At 35.0% G+C, this 22,224-nt stretch overlaps 2 protein-coding genes and 1 long non-coding RNA gene across 8 annotated transcripts; 1 reads left to right on the top strand and 2 right to left on the bottom strand.

The window, feature by feature from the left end:
• Window positions 1–4,716: 4,716 nt before the first annotated feature.
• Window positions 4,717–6,787, bottom strand: LOC140892644 (uncharacterized). Of its 4 annotated transcripts, none has more exons than XR_012152867.1 (5): window positions 6,536–6,787; window positions 6,402–6,425; window positions 5,388–5,980; window positions 5,137–5,310; window positions 4,717–4,850 (listed from the first exon to the last, which is right to left on the bottom strand). It is a non-coding gene; the product is annotated as an uncharacterized lncRNA (long non-coding RNA). The 4 variants fall into 4 exon arrangements; XR_012152866.1 differs by having other exon boundaries at window positions 5,137–5,297; XR_012152869.1 differs by having other exon boundaries at window positions 5,137–5,297; window positions 6,545–6,787.
• Window positions 6,788–9,901: 3,114 nt separating this feature from the next.
• On the top strand, window positions 9,902–12,093 carry LOC140891031 (CASP-like protein 5A2). Of its 2 annotated transcripts, none has more exons than XM_073299253.1 (3): window positions 9,902–10,058; window positions 10,491–10,596; window positions 11,665–12,093. In XM_073299253.1, exons 1-3 carry the CDS (start codon window positions 9,928–9,930, stop codon window positions 11,854–11,856), a joined length of 429 nt encoding a protein of 142 aa, XP_073155354.1. In that variant the 5' UTR covers window positions 9,902–9,927; the 3' UTR covers window positions 11,857–12,093. The 2 variants fall into 2 exon arrangements, with proteins under 2 accessions (XP_073155354.1, XP_073155353.1); XM_073299252.1 differs by having other exon boundaries at window positions 10,491–10,623.
• A 91-nt stretch (window positions 12,094–12,184) lies between these two features.
• Window positions 12,185–20,470, bottom strand: LOC140891198 (homeobox-leucine zipper protein REVOLUTA-like). 2 transcript variants are annotated; one of them, XM_073299560.1, is made up of 18 exons: window positions 19,192–20,470; window positions 18,754–18,913; window positions 18,176–18,261; window positions 17,972–18,062; window positions 17,754–17,849; window positions 17,531–17,644; window positions 17,368–17,451; window positions 16,607–16,762; window positions 16,456–16,530; window positions 16,101–16,207; window positions 15,135–15,309; window positions 14,802–14,990; window positions 14,538–14,618; window positions 14,291–14,425; window positions 13,348–13,670; window positions 13,111–13,216; window positions 12,790–12,942; window positions 12,185–12,641 (listed from the first exon to the last, which is right to left on the bottom strand). In XM_073299560.1, the coding sequence occupies exons 1-18, from the start codon at window positions 19,416–19,418 to the stop codon at window positions 12,492–12,494; spliced, it is 2,508 nt and encodes an 835-aa protein (XP_073155661.1). In that variant the 5' UTR covers window positions 19,419–20,470; the 3' UTR covers window positions 12,185–12,491. The 2 variants fall into 2 exon arrangements, with proteins under 2 accessions (XP_073155661.1, XP_073155662.1); XM_073299561.1 differs by having other exon boundaries at window positions 12,790–12,939.
• Window positions 20,471–22,224: the final 1,754 nt, after the last annotated feature.

The following is a 22,224-nucleotide window of genomic DNA, read 5'->3' as shown; positions in this document are numbered from 1 at the left end:
AGAGCGTCGTTCGGAGTTGTTTTGATTTTTGGAAGATTATTTCGAAAATGGAGATTTTAGATTTGAAGGATTTGAATTGTTTTGATGATATTGAGTTGATTATGAGTTTATTGAATTGATATCTTGATGTCTGCGTTTCCGGTTTGATCAGTTTTTAGCCGTTATGTCGTCAGTTTGAGTTTTGGTCATCGTTCAATATTTTGATCGTATCGAGTTTGATTGAGCTTTTGGATGTTGATATTGATCCTATTGACTTCTTATGTTAGATTGAATTGAAGTCAGCAGAGTTGCGAGGTAGCATCTTTGGTCAGTTGGAAGATTGAAGTCGGTATAGTATCGATTTTTTTATTTATCGATTGAAGAAGTTGATTGAGTTTCGAATGAATTTGTTTGGATATTGATTATTATCCTTATTATTGATTTTCAGATTTCAGTACCTTCGAAGAGAATAAGGTAAAAGACGACTTAGAATTGAATGGAATGATTAACTCGAATTAGACTTTATTCGAGTGTTCCGAAGAAATCACATACTTGCTTGATTGAATGTTTATTTGAATGCATGAGATTATATATGCATTTATATTGACGAAATCATGTTAGAATGATTATGTAGTGACCCTGCATGGAATCACCTACTAACTGGCAACTAATAGCATGCATTAAACTTAATACAGCAAAATACTTAACAGAGTAAAAACGTGCGGAAACATAATCCATAATTTACATATCAGCTTAGTAATATAATCTGGGCTTAAATCTGTAGTGATATAACCATATCAAAATTCTTAAAAGTAAACATTATACAGCTAATAAATCGTGCTGTATAAAAACTTTCAAAGCTCCTGCTCCCTAGTCCTGCCTTGAACTACCAGCTCCGTCCATCCTGCGACCTGCCCCATGGAATAGGGTGTCCAAGATAACAACTAGGACGTGAGCGCTATGCCCAGTACATAGACATGAGTAAACATATGTATATAATGCATGCAACATGATGACTGGTACAGGGTCATCTGAAAATCATGCTCAGAACCGGCGCCATATGAGTGCTGCCACCGCACGGATCAACCTCTGGGTGCAACCACACTCGTCTAGTACACCAGAGTAGACAGACATAAATTCCCCCGCCGTCGCGGTACTCTCAGTGACAGACTATCGAGTATAGAGATGAGCGGCTCTATAATCAGGTATAACAAAGAATAGGCTCAACGTGTATATGCACATGACATATGAGTATAGAAAACGGTAAATCATACATCATGCCATATAATAATGCCAAATAAATGCAACATATAAACATGTATACTCGCTGGCAATCTCAGTCAATGTGTACGTACCTCTAGGCTAGTTCAAGTATAATAGGATCCTAGGTTCCAAGCCTATATTCAAAAGTTCACCGTATCACTACATAAATTCTATAAGCCTTAACTAAGCTAATAAGTACTCCAAAAACTTAAATAGATTCCCGAACCATACCTTCGTCCGTAGTTAGCCCTTTGAAGTCGCTAGTCCCGGATGACTATAACCACAACTTGGTTATTCCAGAACTTCGATTATAACCGATAGGGCCCTCAAGTGTATATCTCACACTATATAACTGAAGAAGGAAACTCGGGAATTCGTAATTGAAAATGAACTCTGAACGGCCCTATTTATAGCCAAATTTCTCGGCCAGGATCGGAACTTCCGATTTCAGGATCAGAGCTTCCGATCCAGCTCATTGCATGCATGTCTGCCACGCCAGGATCGGAACTTCCGATCTACGATCAGAGCTTCCGATCTGCTCTATGATCGACACTTGTCAAAACTCGCGACTGAGTCATCGATCATTTCTGGCAGCTGGGGATCGGAACTTCCGTTCCAGGATCGGAGCTTCCGTTCCGATCGGAGCTTACTATCCGGGATCGGAGCTTACTATTCGGGATCGGAACTTACTATCCGGCCCAAAATTAAAAAGCTCAAATTTTACTTTTGAAGTCCAATAACACTCCGAAATTGGTTAAATACCAACCCTTAATCATTTTTAACATATTATTATCTTAAAATGGTATCTGAGTTACTATAGATTATTTGAATTGATGAATGAAAGCATGATTGAATGCTTATATGAACTGATGATTGAAATGATATTAGAATGCATGAGATGACATATGCATTCATATTGAGCCTTGATTCATTTCAATTTGATTAGACGATCTAGAGATTATAGTTGAGTGACCTGGTTGGAGATTTTATACCTTGTAAAATAAACTCTCTATAATGCTCTGGAGTTTAGAGGATTAAAATATGCCTCGTCCACCTCGAGAGGGGAGTTCGGTGTGATTGTTGGATATTTTAACCTCGGGATCCCAAACCGAAGAAAGAAAGAAAGAAAAATTCCATTTGATTATCTGAGTCTGATAATCCCGAAGTTTTAAAGACATGCATATCATTTTAATTCAGTACTTGGATTAATTACTTGAATTCTATCTTGATGTGATAGATATATGGAAGTTGATACATGTCATGACTTGATATGTTTACGTGATTTATATCTGAAGTTGATATATGACTTGGATTGATGCATGTATTTATTTATATGTTTAATTGATATGCATGATAGTCTCTTTTACTGGGAATTATATTCTCACCGGATTATCCGGCTGTTATCTTTGTTTGTATGTGTACTTGGCAACAGGTGGGGCAGGATCGAGTCAGAGATGATAGGGATGGAATGTGGATGAAGAATAGAAGTGAGACTTCGAGTTAGAATCGGAATGCATGCCAATCTAGTTTATGTTTTGAAAGCATGTTTAGAACTAGAATGTGGTATTAAGTTTAATGTATTGAATATTAGAAATCGTTATGAATTATTAATATCGACTTGAGCATGATAGATTGATGATTGCATGATATTGAAATGGGATTAATGCTTGTTGGTCGAATTGCATTTTGATTTGATGGAAGTGAGATTGGATTTTGGAGATTGAGCATGCCTTGTGCTGTTCTGCTCATTTCTGCAGAAGTGTGCCGCTCGATCGGGTGATTATTACCGATCGAGCGAGCACCCCTGAAATTTCGAGGCAGAGAGTTGGACATTTTGTCCGCTCAATCGGTAGGAACTTACCGATCGAGCGGGGGTCCTGGACAGAAACTTTCTTTTTCTTGGCCGCTCGATCGGTTGAATCTTACCGATCGAGCGGGCACTGTTCCTTTGAAAAAAAAAAATTTTATTGTGTCTTATCGTTTGACCTTTATATGATTAACGATAGGATTAAATCTTAATTAGATGATTAGAATCGGGGTCTCACACAAGTCAAGCACGCTTAACTTTGGAGTTCTTATGTGATGAGCTCTCGAAAAGAAGATGCAATTTCTTGATATGAGTAGTACCTATCAAATCTTTTATGTCCTCTTCAACTGTGCAGCCTCATACCTACACAGTCTGATACAACCAATTAAAGATGAACTTCAAATCAAGAGAAGTGGAAGAATGAGAAACATCCGAGTAAAGTTGGTTGATTATGTAGTTGGAAATAAGTAAATGTACATGAACATGTGAAAGTCGTAGAATAATTGGAAGTCAAAGAGAGTTGACTCTTGACATATAGTATAAATAGTGGGGGAGAAACCCATATCCGACAGAATTTGTAAATCAAAAGATTCAGAAAATAAAACATTCCATTCTTTCTAAAATTCTTCTCTCTATTCTCAATCCCTGTTCTTGGAGGTTGGCTGCCTCGAATTAGCCGAATTCTATCAAGGTGCTCTCGTTGAGTTTACGATCATGGCTGATGGAACAAGGCAAGCAAAAATTGATGAAGTACTCACCAAGTTATCGACAATGCAGGACAATCAAGCCTCTAGTATTGATCTGCTCACCAATTCGATGAAGGATCTGTCGATAGGTTTGCAAACACTAGATACGAAGGTGGATCAATACATGCATCGACATCCTCTTTTCACCTTGAGGACAAGGTGTTACTTCACCAGAAGGGTAATGATACAACTAAAGATGAACTTCAAAGCAAGAGAAGTGGAAGAATGAGGAGCATCCCAACAAAGTTGGTTGATTATGTAGTTGAAAATAAGTAAATGTACATGAACATGTGAAAGTAGTAGAATAATTAGAAGTCAAAGAGAGTTGAATCTTGATAGATAGTATAAATAGTGGGGGAGTAACCCATATCCAATAGAATTTGTAAATCAAAATATTCAAAAAATAAAACATTCCATTCTCTCTAAAATTCTTCTCTCTATCACTACAAAAAAACAAGCTATTTAGCCACGGCCAAAATCGTAGCTAAATCGTGGTTAAATTAATTTAGCCAGGTTTTAGCCATGATTTTTGAAACCGTGGTTAAATCCACCGTTGTTAAATTTAGCCACGGTTTAATTTAACCACGGTTTTGTACAAAAATCGTGGTTAATATAGCCACGGTTTTATGTAAAACTGTGGCTAACATAGCCACGGTTTTATGCAAAACCGTGATTATTTTAGCCACGAATTTTAAAAAATCATGGCTATGTTAGCCACGGTTTTGTATAAAACCGTGGTAATTTTAGCCACGGTTTTTTAAAAAACCGTGGCTAAAATTTCCAAGGTTTTTTTAAAAACTGTGGCACAAATTGTAGATGAACCGCCACGGTTTTAAAGAATAAAAAAATAGAAATGAATAATTGAAAACCATTATTTGAAATATTTTTTAAATTTAAAATTATGCTCCAACAAATTTTGAAAAAATATCAAATACCTTCAATATATCGACTTCAATATAATACTTACAACTAATAAGAAATCAAAATATAATTTACATTTCAAATGAATTAAAATCAAGAATCTTGAAAGATGAAGAGGAACTCTGGCAGATATCCTGAAACCAAAAGAAAAAAAAAAAGCAAAATTATCTATAACATTAGAGCGCACCCACCATAGATTCTACTAACTTAACATGACGCAAAATGGCCAACACACAAAAATTGGAGCGCACCCACTACTTACATATCCATGAACAAACTTTCAATTAAAAGAAACCCGATAGTCAATTATACTATATAATACTACTTAATTCTAACAAACTAGCTAGCTACTAACTAAAGAAAGACCCGTATATATTTTTAATTTCTTTTAACGGAATATATAGAGATAAGACATCATACCATGTGCTTAGGATGTAGTGGCCATTCCATTCTTATCTCACTCCAAGTGATGAACTTCCACTTTGATCAAAGTCTAGCCACTTCAAGCTTATGCTCAAGCTTTCCTTTGGTTTCAAGCCTTGTAAAGCTTAGCTTGACACGATATTTCTAGATTTAACTTCCTTAAAATCAAAGCTATAATAGAATCAAGCTCAAGCCTCTACCACCTATGCTTGGTTCAAGAGAAACAACAACAAAAGGAATAAGCTCACCTAGGTCATGGCCGAACACTCTACCCATGGAGTACACTTGAATGAGCTAAGAATAGAGGGAACCAAGTTGTGATGGAGGTGATCCAAGCTAGGCCGTGGGTTTGTCTTCCAAATGCCTCAAGAAAAGTGAGTTGTAGAAGATTGGAAAATGCTAAATGATTAGGGAATGAAATGGCCGATTTTTTTGCTCTGACATGCCTCCAATTATTCCAATGATGACTCATGGTTTTGTTTGCCACATGCATGCCTTAATGAGCTTAGTTAATATAAATAAAATATTATTGGGTTAAAGCTTGAAATGGCCGTGAGGTTCCCTTTCAAATACCTTAAGGAATGTGAGTTGTTTCCAATGTTATTGAATGGCACATGCAAGACTTTATTGTGTAGGGCATCAATGCATAAAATATTCTTCCATGTGAGGACAGAGGATTCCATCGGTTTGTTTAGTGAATTGGGAATCCATACCTTGAATTGAAAGTATTTGTAGTGTAGCTAGTGTCCCCACTTGCATTAGTTAATGCTTGAAGGCTATCATAAAGACTTTTTTCCCACTCTTCATCTTCTTAAACCTTTTTGTTGTGAAACACTGAAACCTGAACATCAAGTTACATGTAATGACAATAACAAACTGAGTTTGAGGCAGATACAGCAAGGGCTTTTGGGACGTTCCTGATCAATCCATACCTTAATTGTCAAATAATTACCATAATAATTTTTACAAACTCAGTGTGATCCTAATTATTCCAAACATGTGACAATTATCATTCACATCAATCATAACATATATATCAACTTCCAAACGATTCAAATATTCAATCCTAGGGACGAAAAATACTAAAATCTTAATTCTGAAAATTCCGATAAATGCTCAAAATTTCCAGAATTTATAAACAATTTCTAAGGCATTCCAAGACCCAAATATCCTATAATTCAACGTAATAATTCAAAAAATCCTAATATAAATAATCTGAAATTCGAAATAAATTCCTGAAAAATATAAAATTCGATCGTTACCTCCAATCGGCTCAAATATAGCACCTACAACCAACATACAATCATTGAAATTCGAATTAACCAAAAATTCCCAAATTCAAAAACCCTAACTTTCGAAATATGGCTCAAAGCTACGAAATAAAGCTTCAAAATACCTAAACCACCTTTTTCCTAGCGTATGCGGCAATCGGCGACGGCGAGGGGCGGCGAACGGTGGCGCGACTGTCGGATATGGGTCCGAACAGGCTGCGTGGAAACCAAACAAAACAGGCATCACTAGCTAGCTCTCGTCGCAACAATTCTGGAACTACTCTCGGATTTAAATTTCGATCACCGACATAGAAGTTATGGGTAATTGAAGAAACGAAAATGGATGGGAGAAGGAGAGAAGAAGAAAGTCGCGTGAAATGGATAGGGAGGAAATAGAAAATGATTTTGTATGTACGTGTGTGTATTTTGTGTATCTTTATATATTTAGGTTTAAAATTTGATCAGATCAATATTATTTCAATTTTTATGTGTCATAACAAAAATTAAATATATATTTTAATACCATCTATATATCGATTTTTTAATATATATTTTTAAAACATCAATTAATAATTTGGATTAATTATTTTATTGATTAAAAATTAATTTGGTATTTAAATTATTAGTTAAATGTCAAATTGGTATATGAACTTTTGTTAATGGTTTAATTGGTACATGTCCACTTGATTTTAATCAAATTATGATGAATAAAATGATATAATGGTCTTCTGATAATACAAATTAATTAAAACAATAATATTATTTTAGTTTCAGAACCAGTTTCATCATTTTTGTCCGTCAAAAAACCAAAAACGACTTTAAATTTTTTATTAGTCATATTCTCTTATAAAATTATTATGTTTAAATACACTTTCAATTTTTGATTTGTTTATTAAAAAATATGTGTCTCGCTATAATCCCTTTTGAAAATCGATAACCGACGGCGAAAATATGATGATTTAAATCGACGGAAAATGTTTGAAGAAGAAAAAAAAGAAGATGGAAGGGAGATCGAGCGTGTGAGGCGGTGGAAGTGATGGGTTTTGTGGAGAGACAAGATATATAGATATATATTTATATTTTATCATAATATAAATATAATAATATTATTATAATTAAATGTGTGTATTCAAAATATTTATTTGTGGTTAAAATTTGACCTAATTTAAGTTATTTCAACTCCTACGTGCTCTAAAAATCAAATAAATATTTTAATATCGTATATATACCTATATTAGGGAAAACTATGTGGACCAATTTATTACAAAATAAACAAAAAATGTCAAAAACATAATAATAAATGGGGGAGGATACGAGAAGTACATGTGAATGAATATTTAATTAATTCTTAAGTATATTATATGGAAAATATTCATGTTAATTAGAACAAAATGAAAAACTATGGTTACTTTTAGCCACAGTTTTGTAATTTCCGTCTTATTTTTAGCCACAATTTAAATAAAATCGTGGTTATTCAATCACGGTTTTTAAAAATCATGGCTAGTTTAACCACGGTTTAAAAAAACCGTGGTTAATTAGGCACGGTTAATAAAAATCATGGCTATTCAACCACGGTTTTGAATAAACTGTGGCTAATTAAACTTTCAATTTTTTATTTGTTTATTAAAAAAAAATATCTCGTTATGGCGGATTTTAATGGGTGTTTTGATGAGTTTTTCTAATAAAATAATTTCAAATTAAATATTAGTAAAACTTAAGTAATATTTTTATCAAAATAATATTCAATAAATTTTTACATATTTAAAATTAAAATAATGAAAAAATATTTTATAACATTCAATATTTATTTAATATTTTTTTTCAAAATATTATCAAGAAAACTAAATATAAAAAAATCATAATTTTAGCTTAAAAATATTTATTTATTTTTTATCGTATCAATTTATTTACAATTATTTAGATATTTTTTAGGACTTAATATAATATAATTTATCTAATCCTTCTCGTTGAAATATATAATCTATTTAATCTATCTAATATAATAATATTATGTACAAATAAAAATTTTAATCAAATCACTTTTTAATATATAACGGGAAGAAATAACAAATATATGTTTTAAAATATTATTTAATTATTTAGAATAACAATAATAATAATTTAATGTTTGTAATAATAATTTTGGCAATAATTATATATAATAATTACTCAATAAAAAATAATATATTCGACAAGTATTTTTTTTGAACGACTTGTTTTTTAACCACGGTTTTAAAAAATCGTTGATAATTTAACCACGGTTTTATTAAAACCGTGGCTAAATTTAACCGCGATTTTGTTTGGTTAAATAAAATCACCACGGTTTTTTAAAAACAATGGTTAAATATATAACCACGATTTTTTAAAAATAGTGGTTAAATATATAACCACGGTTTTTATATTTAACCATGATTTTTAAAAAAACCGTGGTTAACTAACCACGGTTTTAAAAAACCGTGGCAAAACTTAGCCACGGTGTTTTAAACTGTGGCTACAATTAACCACGGTAATAAAAACTGTGGTTAACTTAGCCAAGGTTTTTTTAAGCCGTGGTTACTCATCCACGGTTTTGAAAAAACCGTGGCTAAATTTGTCACGGTTTAAAAAAAACCGTGGTTAATTAGCCACGATTTTTTAAAACTGTGGTTAAATTAGCCACGGTTTAAAAAAACCGTGGTTGTTTAACCACGGTTTTCAAAAATCGTGGCTAATTAACCACAGTTTTTTCATACCGTGGCTATTTAACCACGGTTTTGATAAAACCGTGGATAAATTAACCACGGTTTTAAAAAAAACCGTGGCTAAATAGCTAATTTTTTGTAGTGTATTCTCAATCCCTGTTCTTGGAGGTTGGCTGCCTCGAATTAGCCTAATTCTATCACAGTCTCAGACTCCCTCTCATTATGGCACGATATTGGATCATTCATATCTCTCTTCGCCAAAAAGCATGTCATGAGCCGCTCATTATCCGTGCAACCTCTTGGCACCGACAATCACTCCCCGCCCTCTTATCCGCCCCGAGCGTCAGAATATATATGTATGAATTAAGTGATTCATGCAGCTTTTGTTTTTGTTCTAATCATTATATATGTATGGTTAATACTTTACGATTTCTTACGCAACATAGATTTTTTCAAATATTTCTTTTCATTATTTTATGGTTCCAATTTAATATATACTATATATAAAACTTGAGGCATCTACACTAACCAAGGTCCGTTCATGTGACATTAAAGTTAAATTACTCATCTAACCTTAAAAGGTAATAATTCATTTCTATAGATAAATGACAAAAAAGTCTATATTAAAATTTCTCTCTCATCTATGATAGAATTCATTATCATATTCAATTTAAAATTTAAAAGAACGGCTTATCAACATATTTTAACTTGATATATTTGTTTTATTTTCAACCTTGCTCAATTTTTTATTTATATATATTTTTTTATTATATTACACATGCATAGTATTTGTATTGATAGCTAGTGCAGCTAACGCGCCTCTTCACCGTGCGAGGATGAGGGATCTCCAAGGCATGCCGGGGACAGTAGGGGGCCTTTTTTTGCGTGTTTCTCAGCTTTTGTCTGCGGCCGTAGCGCTTTCGGTCATGGCCACAGCGAGTGACTTCCCTTCTGTCACGGCGTTTTGGTAATCCGTCCCTCTCTTGTTTACTCCTGTCGTTCCTTCCTTTTTGTTCAGCCTTTGGAAGTTCGGATTTGATGCTTTGTAGGTGTTGTGTGTTTGTAAATTGTAATTGAGATGGGTCGTCGTGGTATCTGCAGTCGGATAGCAAATGTGAATTCCAGAAAATGTAGCTGATTTCACTTGACACTGTTTCTTTTATATGTTGCTTACTGGTTTGCAAAAGGGAAAGATTCAATTGATATCTAACTTGTGTAATTCGTGGCCATTATTAGCTGAAGGTAATGTACGATTCCTCCACAAACCTGATTAATGGAAAGTTGTAAACTTGTTGGTTACTGGATTTATATGAAGTGAGCTTTTCAACAAAACATGGTAGATTCAATCAGAAAGAAGTAAGCAATAGTCAATACTCTCCAAGAAAATCTTTCTTTGCAGCTACCTCGTTGCTGCTGCTGGTTTGCAGAGCGTGTGGAGCTTTGTACTAGCAATTGTTGATGCCTATGCACTTCTTGTCGGACGCCGCTTACAGAATTCCCGAGTTGTAAGTTTATTTGCAGTTGGCGATGGTGTAAGTACTCAACAAGCAATACTGAAATCATATGTTAAAGCATCATTCTTATTGGAGTGGTGGCTGACTTCTTGCTTGTTAAATTCTCATTTATTATTAGGGTTCTGACCATATGCACTTGTTGGAATCTTCTTCTAAAGCACATTTAAACTCTGGCACTCATGAATCTTTATATATAAAATGTTTATGTTTTGTTGGGAATTGGGATGCCTGGTTGTATTTTATTTCTTTAAATCTAGAAACGTAGCTTGGCAATGTGTAGTTTAGTTTTCTAAAAAAACATTTTATAACACTTCTACAAAAAAAAAAACGACCCTACGTTTTATGTAAATCCTCATTGTCGTGAAGCACGTGACCGCCCAGCGCCTAGATGGCGCTTTTTAGAACACTGATGTGCAAAAATAGGGATCAGAACTATTGTAATAAATATTAATAGCTAATTGAAGACCTTGGAAACATATCAGAGAAGAAATTAACAAACTATTGGAAAGAATTATCTATCTGATATTGAGGTGTGAGTGAGTTGAGCTACTTATGAGTAGCTCATGAGCAACTCGGTCAAAATTCCAGTCGAGTTTGATTTAACCAAGTTCGTGTCGTGTTCAAGATCTATATGCACTTTTGAGCTCGAACTTGATACACAAGTAGAACTTGATATGGATTGCTCGATCACGTTTTAGCTCGAACTCGAATAGACAAGATTTAAATCAAGTTGATCTCGACTCGGCTCGTGTGCATGAATAATCTGATGCTGTGGGATTAAGTTGGTGAAAGTTAGATGAAGGGAAGAAAATCGGCATGGTATTTTTCATTCTTTGGACTGGCATGTTTGAGCGAAAACTTCTTCATAAATAAGTAATGATGTGCATTACAGGAAGTGAGGGTGTCAACTTGATTGGTTATGTTAACACGCCGATAACATTCTCTTGATTCTGATAAGGCTATAGCATTTTTTTCCTGCGTTGTTTTACTTTATGCAATGACTTTCATCACCTTGGCTCTCACTGCTTTTTGTATTCTTCTTTCTGTTGGCTGCTGCAGATAACTTCGACCCTCACATTTGCTTCAGCCTGTGCATCTGCTGGAATTACTGTTCTAATCAGCAACGATCTTGGGGCCTGTGGTGAGAACCATTGCGTAGAATTCGAAACTGCTACAGCTATGGCGTTCCTTAGCTGGTTTGGTGCATTACCATCTTTCTTGTTAAATTTCTGGTCGTTGGCTTCAAAATGACTGCATTATTTCCAGTTTCTGTGGATTCCTGCAATCTGTTTGTGCTCTTTGATGTATCACACAACTCAGAATGGGGCAGTCAGGTGGGCGTACATGCACATATAGGTGGTGTTATTTGCGACCACGAGATGTCAATGTAAACTATTTTGTATAGTTATTTCTTGTCGAAACATGAATGTATGTACTGCGACGCTAATTTGTATGAGAAGGTTTTACTCGAATAGAAAAAAACAAATTTGGGAATTGATTTGTATTAAATTCATTATAATTAGTAGTTTAACGTGTGATAATAAACCAATAAAATATGAACTCCTTGATTAAACACATCTGGATCACAAACATGTATTGAAATTACGAATTTAACATAAATTCAGTAGCGTGAGAATTCTGAGAAGCAAAATTTCATCAATGGCTCAAGAGGGGATCAGACCACCGGAATTTACAATGGAACAAGAAATATCCAAAGCATTCGAAACATTAGAAATTCGTTTACAAAAAATGCAAACCAGCCCCCAACAGTTTCCATACATTTGAAAACTTCCAACTTTCGCTTCCGAAATGGGAAATCCTTCCTCCGAAACACACGCATTCCTACATCGACTGAGGAAAATTCATGTCTCAGACTCAATCGTCGGTCACACAAAGGACCAGTTCACGAAAGAGAGAGCTAGGCAGTGAACGTTGTTTTCTTCTTCCTCGGCAACTTTCCATATAATGGCTTGATCATATGATGCATGACGTCCCATAGTCGACATGCAGATACCACCAGGCAAGTATGCATATCCCTGCAGTTTATGCAGACATTGAGGCAAAAAGTAGTAAGAAACTAGATGCGGGGGTTCTGAGTATTATCAGATAAACAATTTCGAGCCATTTTCATATACAATGATAAATATTATCAGAAGAAACGCAGTTCATGGACAATCAAACTACCTGCTGCATAATCTTGGAAAATTCAGAAAACAGTGCCTTGCGACCAGAGTCGTCGAAGATCTTGTCAAGAGTGATGTCTTGTAAAGCGACCAAAGTGGTCTCCAGCATGTCTAGTCCTGCCTGGTTTGCGAATATAAACACCGGAAGAGCCTGCTAATGCAAACAAGAAAATAATAGTTGATAATGAAATTTGAATATCTGTATAAAGACAAGTACAAAATGTGATGATGCATGAGTAGGCAGTGTAAAGCAATGAAAGAGACGTGCATTCATTGCATGTTCAACAACAAGCGAAACAAAAAGTTTCAGAGCCATGAATACCTTCAGTGAGCAACATAAAATGGCATCTTGGTGAAGCCAAAGCGTCTTTAGTACTGATTCACGATGAATGGAGCCCTCTCTCAACAAATCGGCCCCGAGATAATACCTAAGCAGATGTAAAATCGCAAGAAGTTCATGGACGAATAGAAGAAACGCAGTTATTTTGCTGCTTTTTTTTTCTTGGAAAAAATGTGAATGCCTGTAAGTTTGAATGCATATATTACTAAATATTAGTACCTATAGCTCTGGCAGATCCAACATGCAAGTGTTAGAGCTTCAGGAGAGCTAGAAGATAGCTTTGGCTTGACCGTAGGACTCAATCCTGATGGCGATATGGCCATGGCAACCCTCTGCACAGAGGAAATCACACTGCGAACGTATTGTCGTGCCATATTTGCAACATTGACCTGCAAATTGCTCTCAAATGGGAATTGGAATGCAATGGTCAACACTGATCGTGCATTGTAAGATGACGATGCATTTTCTGCAGCATGGTTTGTAGCAGTTCCAACCTCGAGACTTGAAGTCAAATCGAGAGTTTTGTGAGAAGTCGATGCATCCTGTAAATCACAGGATCGAAGAGATAACTAACTAGCTAGCATAAATGAAATGTTGTGCATGAACAACAGAAATTAGCTACAAATAATAGAGATTTGTTCCCCCACAAACCTTTCCCCATAACCGAAAATACTACCAAATGTACATCAGAGTGTCCAATAAAATCTTCTAAAAGTATATTTTCATATATCTCGACATAATTATTACTCTCATTTCAAAATTTCATCATTACCTAAAAATAATTGATTATCATATTTTACCCCAACTCGTACTATACTTCAAATTTTAAATAGCCCATATGTAAATGTACACTAAATAATGTACGATTTTGACATAGCTAGCCTAACACATCTTACATGACTTGACATCCATCAATGAAAATGTACGTTTTCAGAAACTAAACCAAGCACAAATTTTATTCTCCAATACAATCTTCAAATAAACCTTACATAAAATGTATATCTGAAAGCTGAAAAGGAAAACAAACATTACAAGGATGTGCCTCACATGTACTTACTCATTAACAAGGATTATTATTGGGCATATCAGCGTTTATCTATTTATCGAGGATTATATTGGCATCTTAACATAAATAAATAGATGGAAATTTTTTTAACTCAACTGATTTTGGATCAAGTGGAATTATGCGAAAACCAGAAGGCAGCAATGGTGCGTCATCTGGAAACATCTCATCAATCAGAGCAAAAACAAGCTCAGAGCAGGCTCCTACTGCATTCTCCTCGACTCCACTGCATATCTGTGGATAAGGATCAATTAGAGAAGGATGTTAGTTTATGTTTTGATCATCCAAGAAGTTAGGAAATATCTTCCCAAATATCTTTGGACCAGAAGAATATGCCAGAAATTACCTGTAGAAGATGAATATCCCTAGACAAAAATGCATCTTCATGGGTACATGAGTGTCCTTCCAATCGAACAACTTCAAGCATCTTGAACGCAAAAAGGCAAAAGCCGCAAAACCATACAGGTTAGAAACTTAGAATACAAATGGCTCTGTTGTTAATTGAAATCCAACATCATAAAACTTAAGCTCTCGAAATCAAATGATACTTTATAATTACAAATCACATTGAAACAGAGTAACTCATGAATATAGGTTGAAAAGCACATACCTCTTCCTGTTCAATTGTGTGACCAAGTGGCATGATTATTTGGCTTCCGCTGAATCTTGTAGGCCTCATTCCTGGATATGCGTATGAGCTTGCTTTCAAAGAGGCAGCAGTATAGGCGTCAATGTTAAAGTCCGCCCATTCTGACCGGTGCTCCCTCAAAAACCGAACCAGCACTGCAGGAGGGACATTCTAACAAAATAAATGGCGAAATCAGTTAAAATATATAGATCACAAATTTTTTTAAAAAAAATAATGGGAAAAAAAAAGAAAGTTACATAAACAAACGTTTACGGAGTTAGAATTGCTGTTCCTTTAGTAGCATATCAATACAACCTGAAGTAGCATAGATGCTTTTGCACAAAGAACGCCTCCCGTCAGAGAAAGAGTGTTCGAATCATTAATCAGGTTTTTGGCCGAACAGATGGCAACCACTACATCTTCAGCACCGTCACCGTCTAAAAATGACCAACCATCTTCATTGAACATGTTAATCGCATCATTAAAGCCTCTGCATAGTAGAACACACAGTCAAAGACAATCCCGGACTCTTATTACAGTATCACGTGCACAAAACTGGGTACAAAGGCCTTGTCTGGAATCTGGATCCTGTTGTTGTGTTTTCGTGAAAGAGTTTTAACAAAATTGTAAGTACTAAACTACTGAATGTTGAACTTATGGGACAAGCCACAAGCGGTTTCAAAATGATATCAGAACTAGGTCACATGATCAAGATTCTAAGAGGAATAAAATCTCAAATATTCCATTAGTTGATGTTAAGTAGCTCTTGTTGCTTCAAATTCAACAAATTTGCACATATACACCACCGAGCTTATAATCCTCTAATCCGACTTACATGTGTGGAGGCATGTTTAACATAAAACCATTACATTGTGCCTTCTCAAATGAGCTCGAGTTTCTCAAACAAAAAGTTTCTATAGAAATAACATAAATAAAATGTTTTGTGTTATAAGCTGTATGTTTTATATTGTTTTTATAGGAAAAAACTAATCATATCAGAAATTCACATGGTGGTGTCACAAAATAAAAAACTATTTTAAAGTTAGTATTTTCTAATACAATATAATATTATGATCACTGATTTCTAAAAGTAAAAAAGAAGTGTCGAGAAATTTGAAAGGGAAACAAAATATGGTTTGGAACCTTGGATAATGAGTACGAAACAACTCGATAATTTCTTGTTATTTTTTTTTCCTATCGATAACAGATTTCAGGAATGGCAACAAATCAAGGTCAAAATGGTCAAACTACGGCAGTACTTGAGAAATGTAAAGGAGGTACCTGCTCAACCTCTGGCTGAAAGTGCGGAGAACAGCTGGTTGCCTCCCAAGACTAACTATTGCCTCACCACTTATCTCCTGAGCTATTTGCCGGATATACTTCAGTGCCTGACAAATGAGTAGTTAAGTTACAATTTGACGCCAACTACTCCACCAAGCCATATTTCTTTTTTAAAATGTTAAAAAAATTACAATGGGGTGTGGGTTTTTGTATTTGCCATGGATTTGAACCCATGTTTATCTCCTATTGGTAGAGGTTTATGCTACTACACAGGTTTATGCCATCATACAAGATGTTGGCAACAAACCATATTTCTGAACCAAAAGAGTACGACAAAAACCATTCATGTACTCACCGCAATAGTCATTTTCTGAGCTAGAACTTTAGATGATTCATAAAGAGGTCGGAGCACCTCCGGCGCGCTCCATGCCTGAAAGATGGTGTGAAATGCCAACCAAGTTTAGGTCAATAGTTAAATATGTGTACCAAATTGTGCAAGGGTATACCTTTAGATCAAGGTGATCTACAATGTGAATGATTGATCCTCCACCCTCACATGGCCGAATCAAATATCCAGATGGAAGCATTTCAGCTCTTACAAACTGTGATGCAGCAGATGCATTAGGAGAAGCCCCAGTTCCGGAAAGCGACCTCTCACATACCTTCAAGGATGAAAATTGGAGAAATCTAAAAACCACAAGCCCATGTCGCTAAAACATCACAGCTTCTGGCTACTCAAACATCAAGTAATTTTGTACAAGGCATCTCTTTTCCATGGAAATGAAAAGTATATATAGAAAGTAAAGAGCACCAAATTCAGGGAGGGAAAAGTAACAATATCAAATGCAACATGTTGTAAACATATTTAAGTCGATAACAGAGGTGCTTCCTGGGTATTACATCAACTGCCCTTGTGCCTAAACTCAAGTATAAATCGGGACATAGTCAAAAGATAAACTTTAGGTCATGACCATCATACAATTCAAAAGAGTCTGCAGTTTGTATCAACAAAAGGTTACAACTCACAAGTTTGGTTCTCAGAAGAAGCCACTTTTGGGGTGTTAATTGTGCTGGATCTAGACATGAGTTTTATCATGTAACGAGGACAAGTACAAAGATTAAATTATTTGTGTTTATATTTTATTATTACAACTAGCTATAGCTCTTGGCTCCAGCAAAAAATATAATGTCATAGACTTGATGGCTCGTTCAAAGCCATTGCTGTGTTAAATAAATGAAAAAAAATATTACTCAATTAAATGCATACCACAAGACTCCCATGTTCCAATGTGGTTGTGTATCTAAGAGTCCAAAAATCACGTGCCGGAGCCAGAGTAGTAGGAGAATACGTCTGAAAGTCATAAGATCATTAGCATACCAAGCAAACCTGACCAACGAATATATAAAAATGATGAAATCACACTTTTTACCTGTGTATACAAGAGTTCAATGGTTCCTCCATTTCCTGCAGGAAACACAGTAAAAACCTCAAGCCCTCGACAATCTCGAAACCAAGATGGACGATCTTTGAGAATCTCCATAATCTGTAAAATCAAAATGCCTTTCAGGAAGAGAACTAGTCATCCAATTAGATAAAAGTAGACACTAAAGAGTCGTATAGAAAAAACAACTTAGGCTATCTTGTTTACTTACCTTTATAGGTTCTAAATTCACAAGACCACAGGCTCGAGCAGCCACTCCACTACAATTATGTGAAATGGCAAAGATCCCAACCGAATCCGGACCAGGCTGACAAAAGGATGCATAGTAACAAATGAAGTTTTTAAACTTTTACATGAAACTACTGTATTGATTGCGGGACATAAAAATGAATGTGTAGCTGAACTATTTCAGCTTAGATCGGATCAGACCTTCATCCCAGGCATCTGAACCCAATCGACAGCAGTTCCAGTAGCCTTTGAAAGGAACTCTGCCAAGGTGTCTTCTGCAATCGAAAGGAGTCTGCCAGAAGCACACACAAATGTTACAGAAACGCGAGTACCAAATAATTGCAAGTGCGTCCTTTTACACACCCAAATACACATGAGTAAAGTACAAAGAATAAAATGAAGTACCCTGCAGGGTTATTAGCATCTTTGACAGGATGCTGGGGTTTATCGCCAGCAGACTCAGAACTTGCATCCGTGGTTGCCATGGGTGACTGCATCGAGTTAATACAAGAGTCAGATACTGCGACTGAAGGTGATTCGATGAACATCTTGAGAACAACAACAAAAAGTATACCTCAAACACAAAAAATCAAACACCGTCTAACTGACTAAATATGAAGATCTAATCTGTCATTTTCAGGACAAAGTACATTTTTGTTCAGGTACATTGCCTGCTTTCAACTCCATACAAGGAGGTATCAGGTAGTAATACATGATCATAGATCAATTGACTAGAGGAATAAATAAATTTGATGTATGCTTATATACAATAGGTTACAAAGAATCGTCGTATAGGTTTGTAATTCAATTGATATTCGCAGAAGAACTATTTCTCGATAATCTATAACACAAGCTCAATGCTTTGAACCAACTACAAGCCCAAAAAAATAGAAAAGAAAAAACCACATCTCAAAAAACAAAATATAAAACAAATAGAAAGTTAAAAAAAAAGAAGAAGAAGAAGAGACGAAAAATTTTCATACACTTCGCAATTGCTGTCGCATATACCCATTCTCGGATACTAACTGTGACACCTGCTTCTGGAGGCGATCGTTTTCCTCCATCAAAAGCTTGTTCATAGCACTCAATTTTCTGTTCACACTCTGAAGTCCAGTGGATTCTTTTCTCTGTTTCTCTCGGCACCTACATTCATTTACCATTGTCTAAGCGCCCTCAAAGTGCACATAAGAATCCACAAATGACCAAAAATAGACCTTAATCATAAGTTAAGATTCTTCAGAACCATATTGCAACCAAAATCAAGATCTGATCATTTGCAGTAAATTGTTCGATTCCCAATACTATTAAATATGAAAATGCTAGCTGAACAAAAAATGGTTCATTAATTAAGCAATCCAGGAACGGCTACCTATAAAAAATTACACAAAAACACTCGAGAGAGAACAAAATGCATCCTTTACCTGCGGTTTTGGAACCACACTTTAATCTGTTTAGGTTCGACATTTGAAAGAATGGGGCATTCTCGAATCAGCTGCTGCCTGCGAAGAGAGCTGGGTTTGGGGCACTCCACATATACTCTCTCCAAGGCCTCCACTTGCTCCGCCGTGTACCGCGCATACTTCCCTGAATCAAGATTCTTATTTAAGCTGCTGCTGCTGCAGCTATGTTGCTGCGCCACCATAGCCATTTCCTCAGAAACCACAAAATCTTAAACTTCTTTAACTCGCAAGCAAAAGCAAACGAACCCACGACAGTAGAGAAAATTCTAAAACACACTGAGCAGCTTGATAGAGTTTCACGAACAAAGATTCTCCGAAACAGAGGTTGATTTTCTTGGTTCCCGTATTCGATTAGTAATATTTCTCGTGATCTCAGAAGGAGAAATGGACAATCTTGAATGAGCCAAAAGATTAAAACCAACACAGTTCCACCACCAAACTCAAAAGGCAAAGGTATCAGCCAAAATAGTTCAACAAAAGTTAAGCAGCTTTGTTACCCTTGAATGCGTACATTATATATATGAAATACGCATACATACAAAACAATGCTTTCTTTCTTTTCCTTTTACACACAAGAGGCACCCTTTCGAAACGGCTCGGAAGACGAGCAGCAAACGTCTATAAATTATTAATCAATATTGTTCACACTAAAAGCTCCAAACATTCACCTGATGGAAGGTGAAATCAAATGCTTTACAACTCAAAACCCGGGATTCCTCAGAAATGAGCATAATTTCTTAACTGCTGAATCTTGCCGAATTCATAAGCTTTTTTCATAGGCCCCTAATAAGGGGCTAAAATTTTGGGACTTTCTGCTAGTGGAAGAAGAAAAACGCCTAAGTCTAGAAAAGGGACTTCTAAACACCCAGAAAAAACTTAAAACTATGCACTCTTTCTCTCTAATTCCTCTATGCAAGGGAGAAGAGAGCCAGTGGCTTTGAAGGTACCACGAGGGTCTTCGAAGATCTGCAAGAATGATAAAGGAAAAGATCGAAGGTAACAGTAAACATGTCAAAAAACGATATTTAATGTGACAAGGAAATAATAATGGGTTTACAAGAGTGGTATGAAGCTACTGAGGAAAAAGAAAGTTGGTGGTTAAAAAAGAAAAAAGAGGAGAGGCGTTGTGTGCTCGGAAATCGAAAATGGCAGACGGGCTTTAAATTTATGCTGCTGTTTGCTTCTGCAACTGTACACAAGCTGCTGCCTGCACCCTCTGCAATTCTTTAGCCTTGTATATTAAAAATCTTTAATTCTTGTCAAATGATAATACAAATATTTATATCAAAATATATATATATACAATTTTGCTATTCATCACATCCAATAGTTGAATGTCACCTCATGGTGGACACATTACGTGGACTTGGTGGGTGAATAGGATAGCAAAACTATATATAATTATATATATATATATAATTCAAGATCAAGAGAAGTTAAATAAACAAGTGACAGAAAAAAATGATTACTGGGTGCATTGACGAGGTGGAGTATGGAATGTTTGTAAACATGAAATGACCTCTTCAGACCCACCGTGTTCTTGGCCATGTCATAAAACTTGCTACCCCTCCTTTTATTATCTTTCGTGGGATATAATTTTTTCTTGATCTTCATTTTTCATCAGATACAATTGTTTTTTGCTCTTCATTTTTTGTAACTGTTTATGTCACGTGACGTCACGAAGGTAGATTTTTTGTGAGACGGTTTTATGAATTTATTCGTGAAAGACGGATTTATTCGCTATATTTATAGTGAAAAATAAAAAAATAGTTCATAAAGAGATTTGTTTCAAAAAAATCTACCCGTAAAATTGTTTTATAGGAGTTTTGTTAGAAAATTAAATGTTCGTGCTAGTTAAGTAAATCTGATTGATTCTATAATTTCATTTTATTACTATTTTTCTATATGGTTAAAACTTTTATAAAAAATAAAAATAAAACAAAATTTAATTGGAATGAACCAGCAAATCTAGACCTAAATGATCCGTTTCAAAACTATAAAGAGGCTCTATCCAAAAAAAAATAAAATTTAAAAAACTATAATTAGGCCTACGTACTGACCCCATTCAAGAATAGGCTCTTGTGTATTAATTACAGGTAAAAATATGTGTATATCACATATAAAAATGTCATGACTCTTTTTTCATGATCCGTAACATTCAATGTTATGGCATGGTCAAAGTGAACATATAAATGTAACCCTTTTTGAGTCATTAAATCGATATTTTGGAGTACTATTTCAACGATAGAGTCGAATAAATCCATGATTCCATGCTATCGTATCTATTCTGCATCCAAAATATATGAAAAATGGTTAACACTTTGGTTGGTTTTATGTTATTTGTACCTTATCAACATTATCATTATAAATTGTTTTTCATCATTGTTAAGTCTGTGTCATATTTAAGAATGTCTGATTTGGAGCCATGATTAGTACTCTTCTTTTACACAAGAAATTGTCTTAATTTGTATCAGCTGTGTGTGTCTACACAAAACACCTTTTTTTTTTCTTTTGCAGCTAAAAAATGCTGTCCTTGAGCTTGCATTGATTGATCTGAGTACCCATGATTGTATTTGTGTTTGAATTTTTCATTCAAATTGTTTGCTCTTTTGTTAACTAATTTAGTGTCTTCAAAGTTCAAACTACGTACGTGTTTCTATTTATGTTAAGAAAACCTATTTAATGCGAGCAGCATCGAGTTGAAAATCGTGTGAGCCATTTTCAACCTCAAAAAAAATATATTACATTTGAATTATGGATTATAGTTTTTTTGTTTGACATGAGTTTCATAGTTTGAAGCTGATCTTTTTTTATATCGATAAATACATTTTTTCAAATATGTTTTATGGATGATTTAAATTTTGTATTTATTTATGCGTTTTTTTTAGAGTATTTATTTATAGAGAAATTAAACACACACTCTAAAAATTATTGTGTAGATTAAGTTCCACTCAAAGGCTCATCCTAGCAACCATAATGTATCCTAGTGAAAGG

Source organism: Henckelia pumila, chromosome 3 (assembly GCF_033568475.1).
Source record: "Henckelia pumila isolate YLH828 chromosome 3, ASM3356847v2, whole genome shotgun sequence".
NCBI classification, from domain to species: Eukaryota; Viridiplantae; Streptophyta; class Magnoliopsida; order Lamiales; family Gesneriaceae; genus Henckelia; species Henckelia pumila.
The sequence above is the reverse complement of the archived record's forward strand: the minus strand, read 5'-3'. Positions and strand labels throughout refer to the sequence as shown.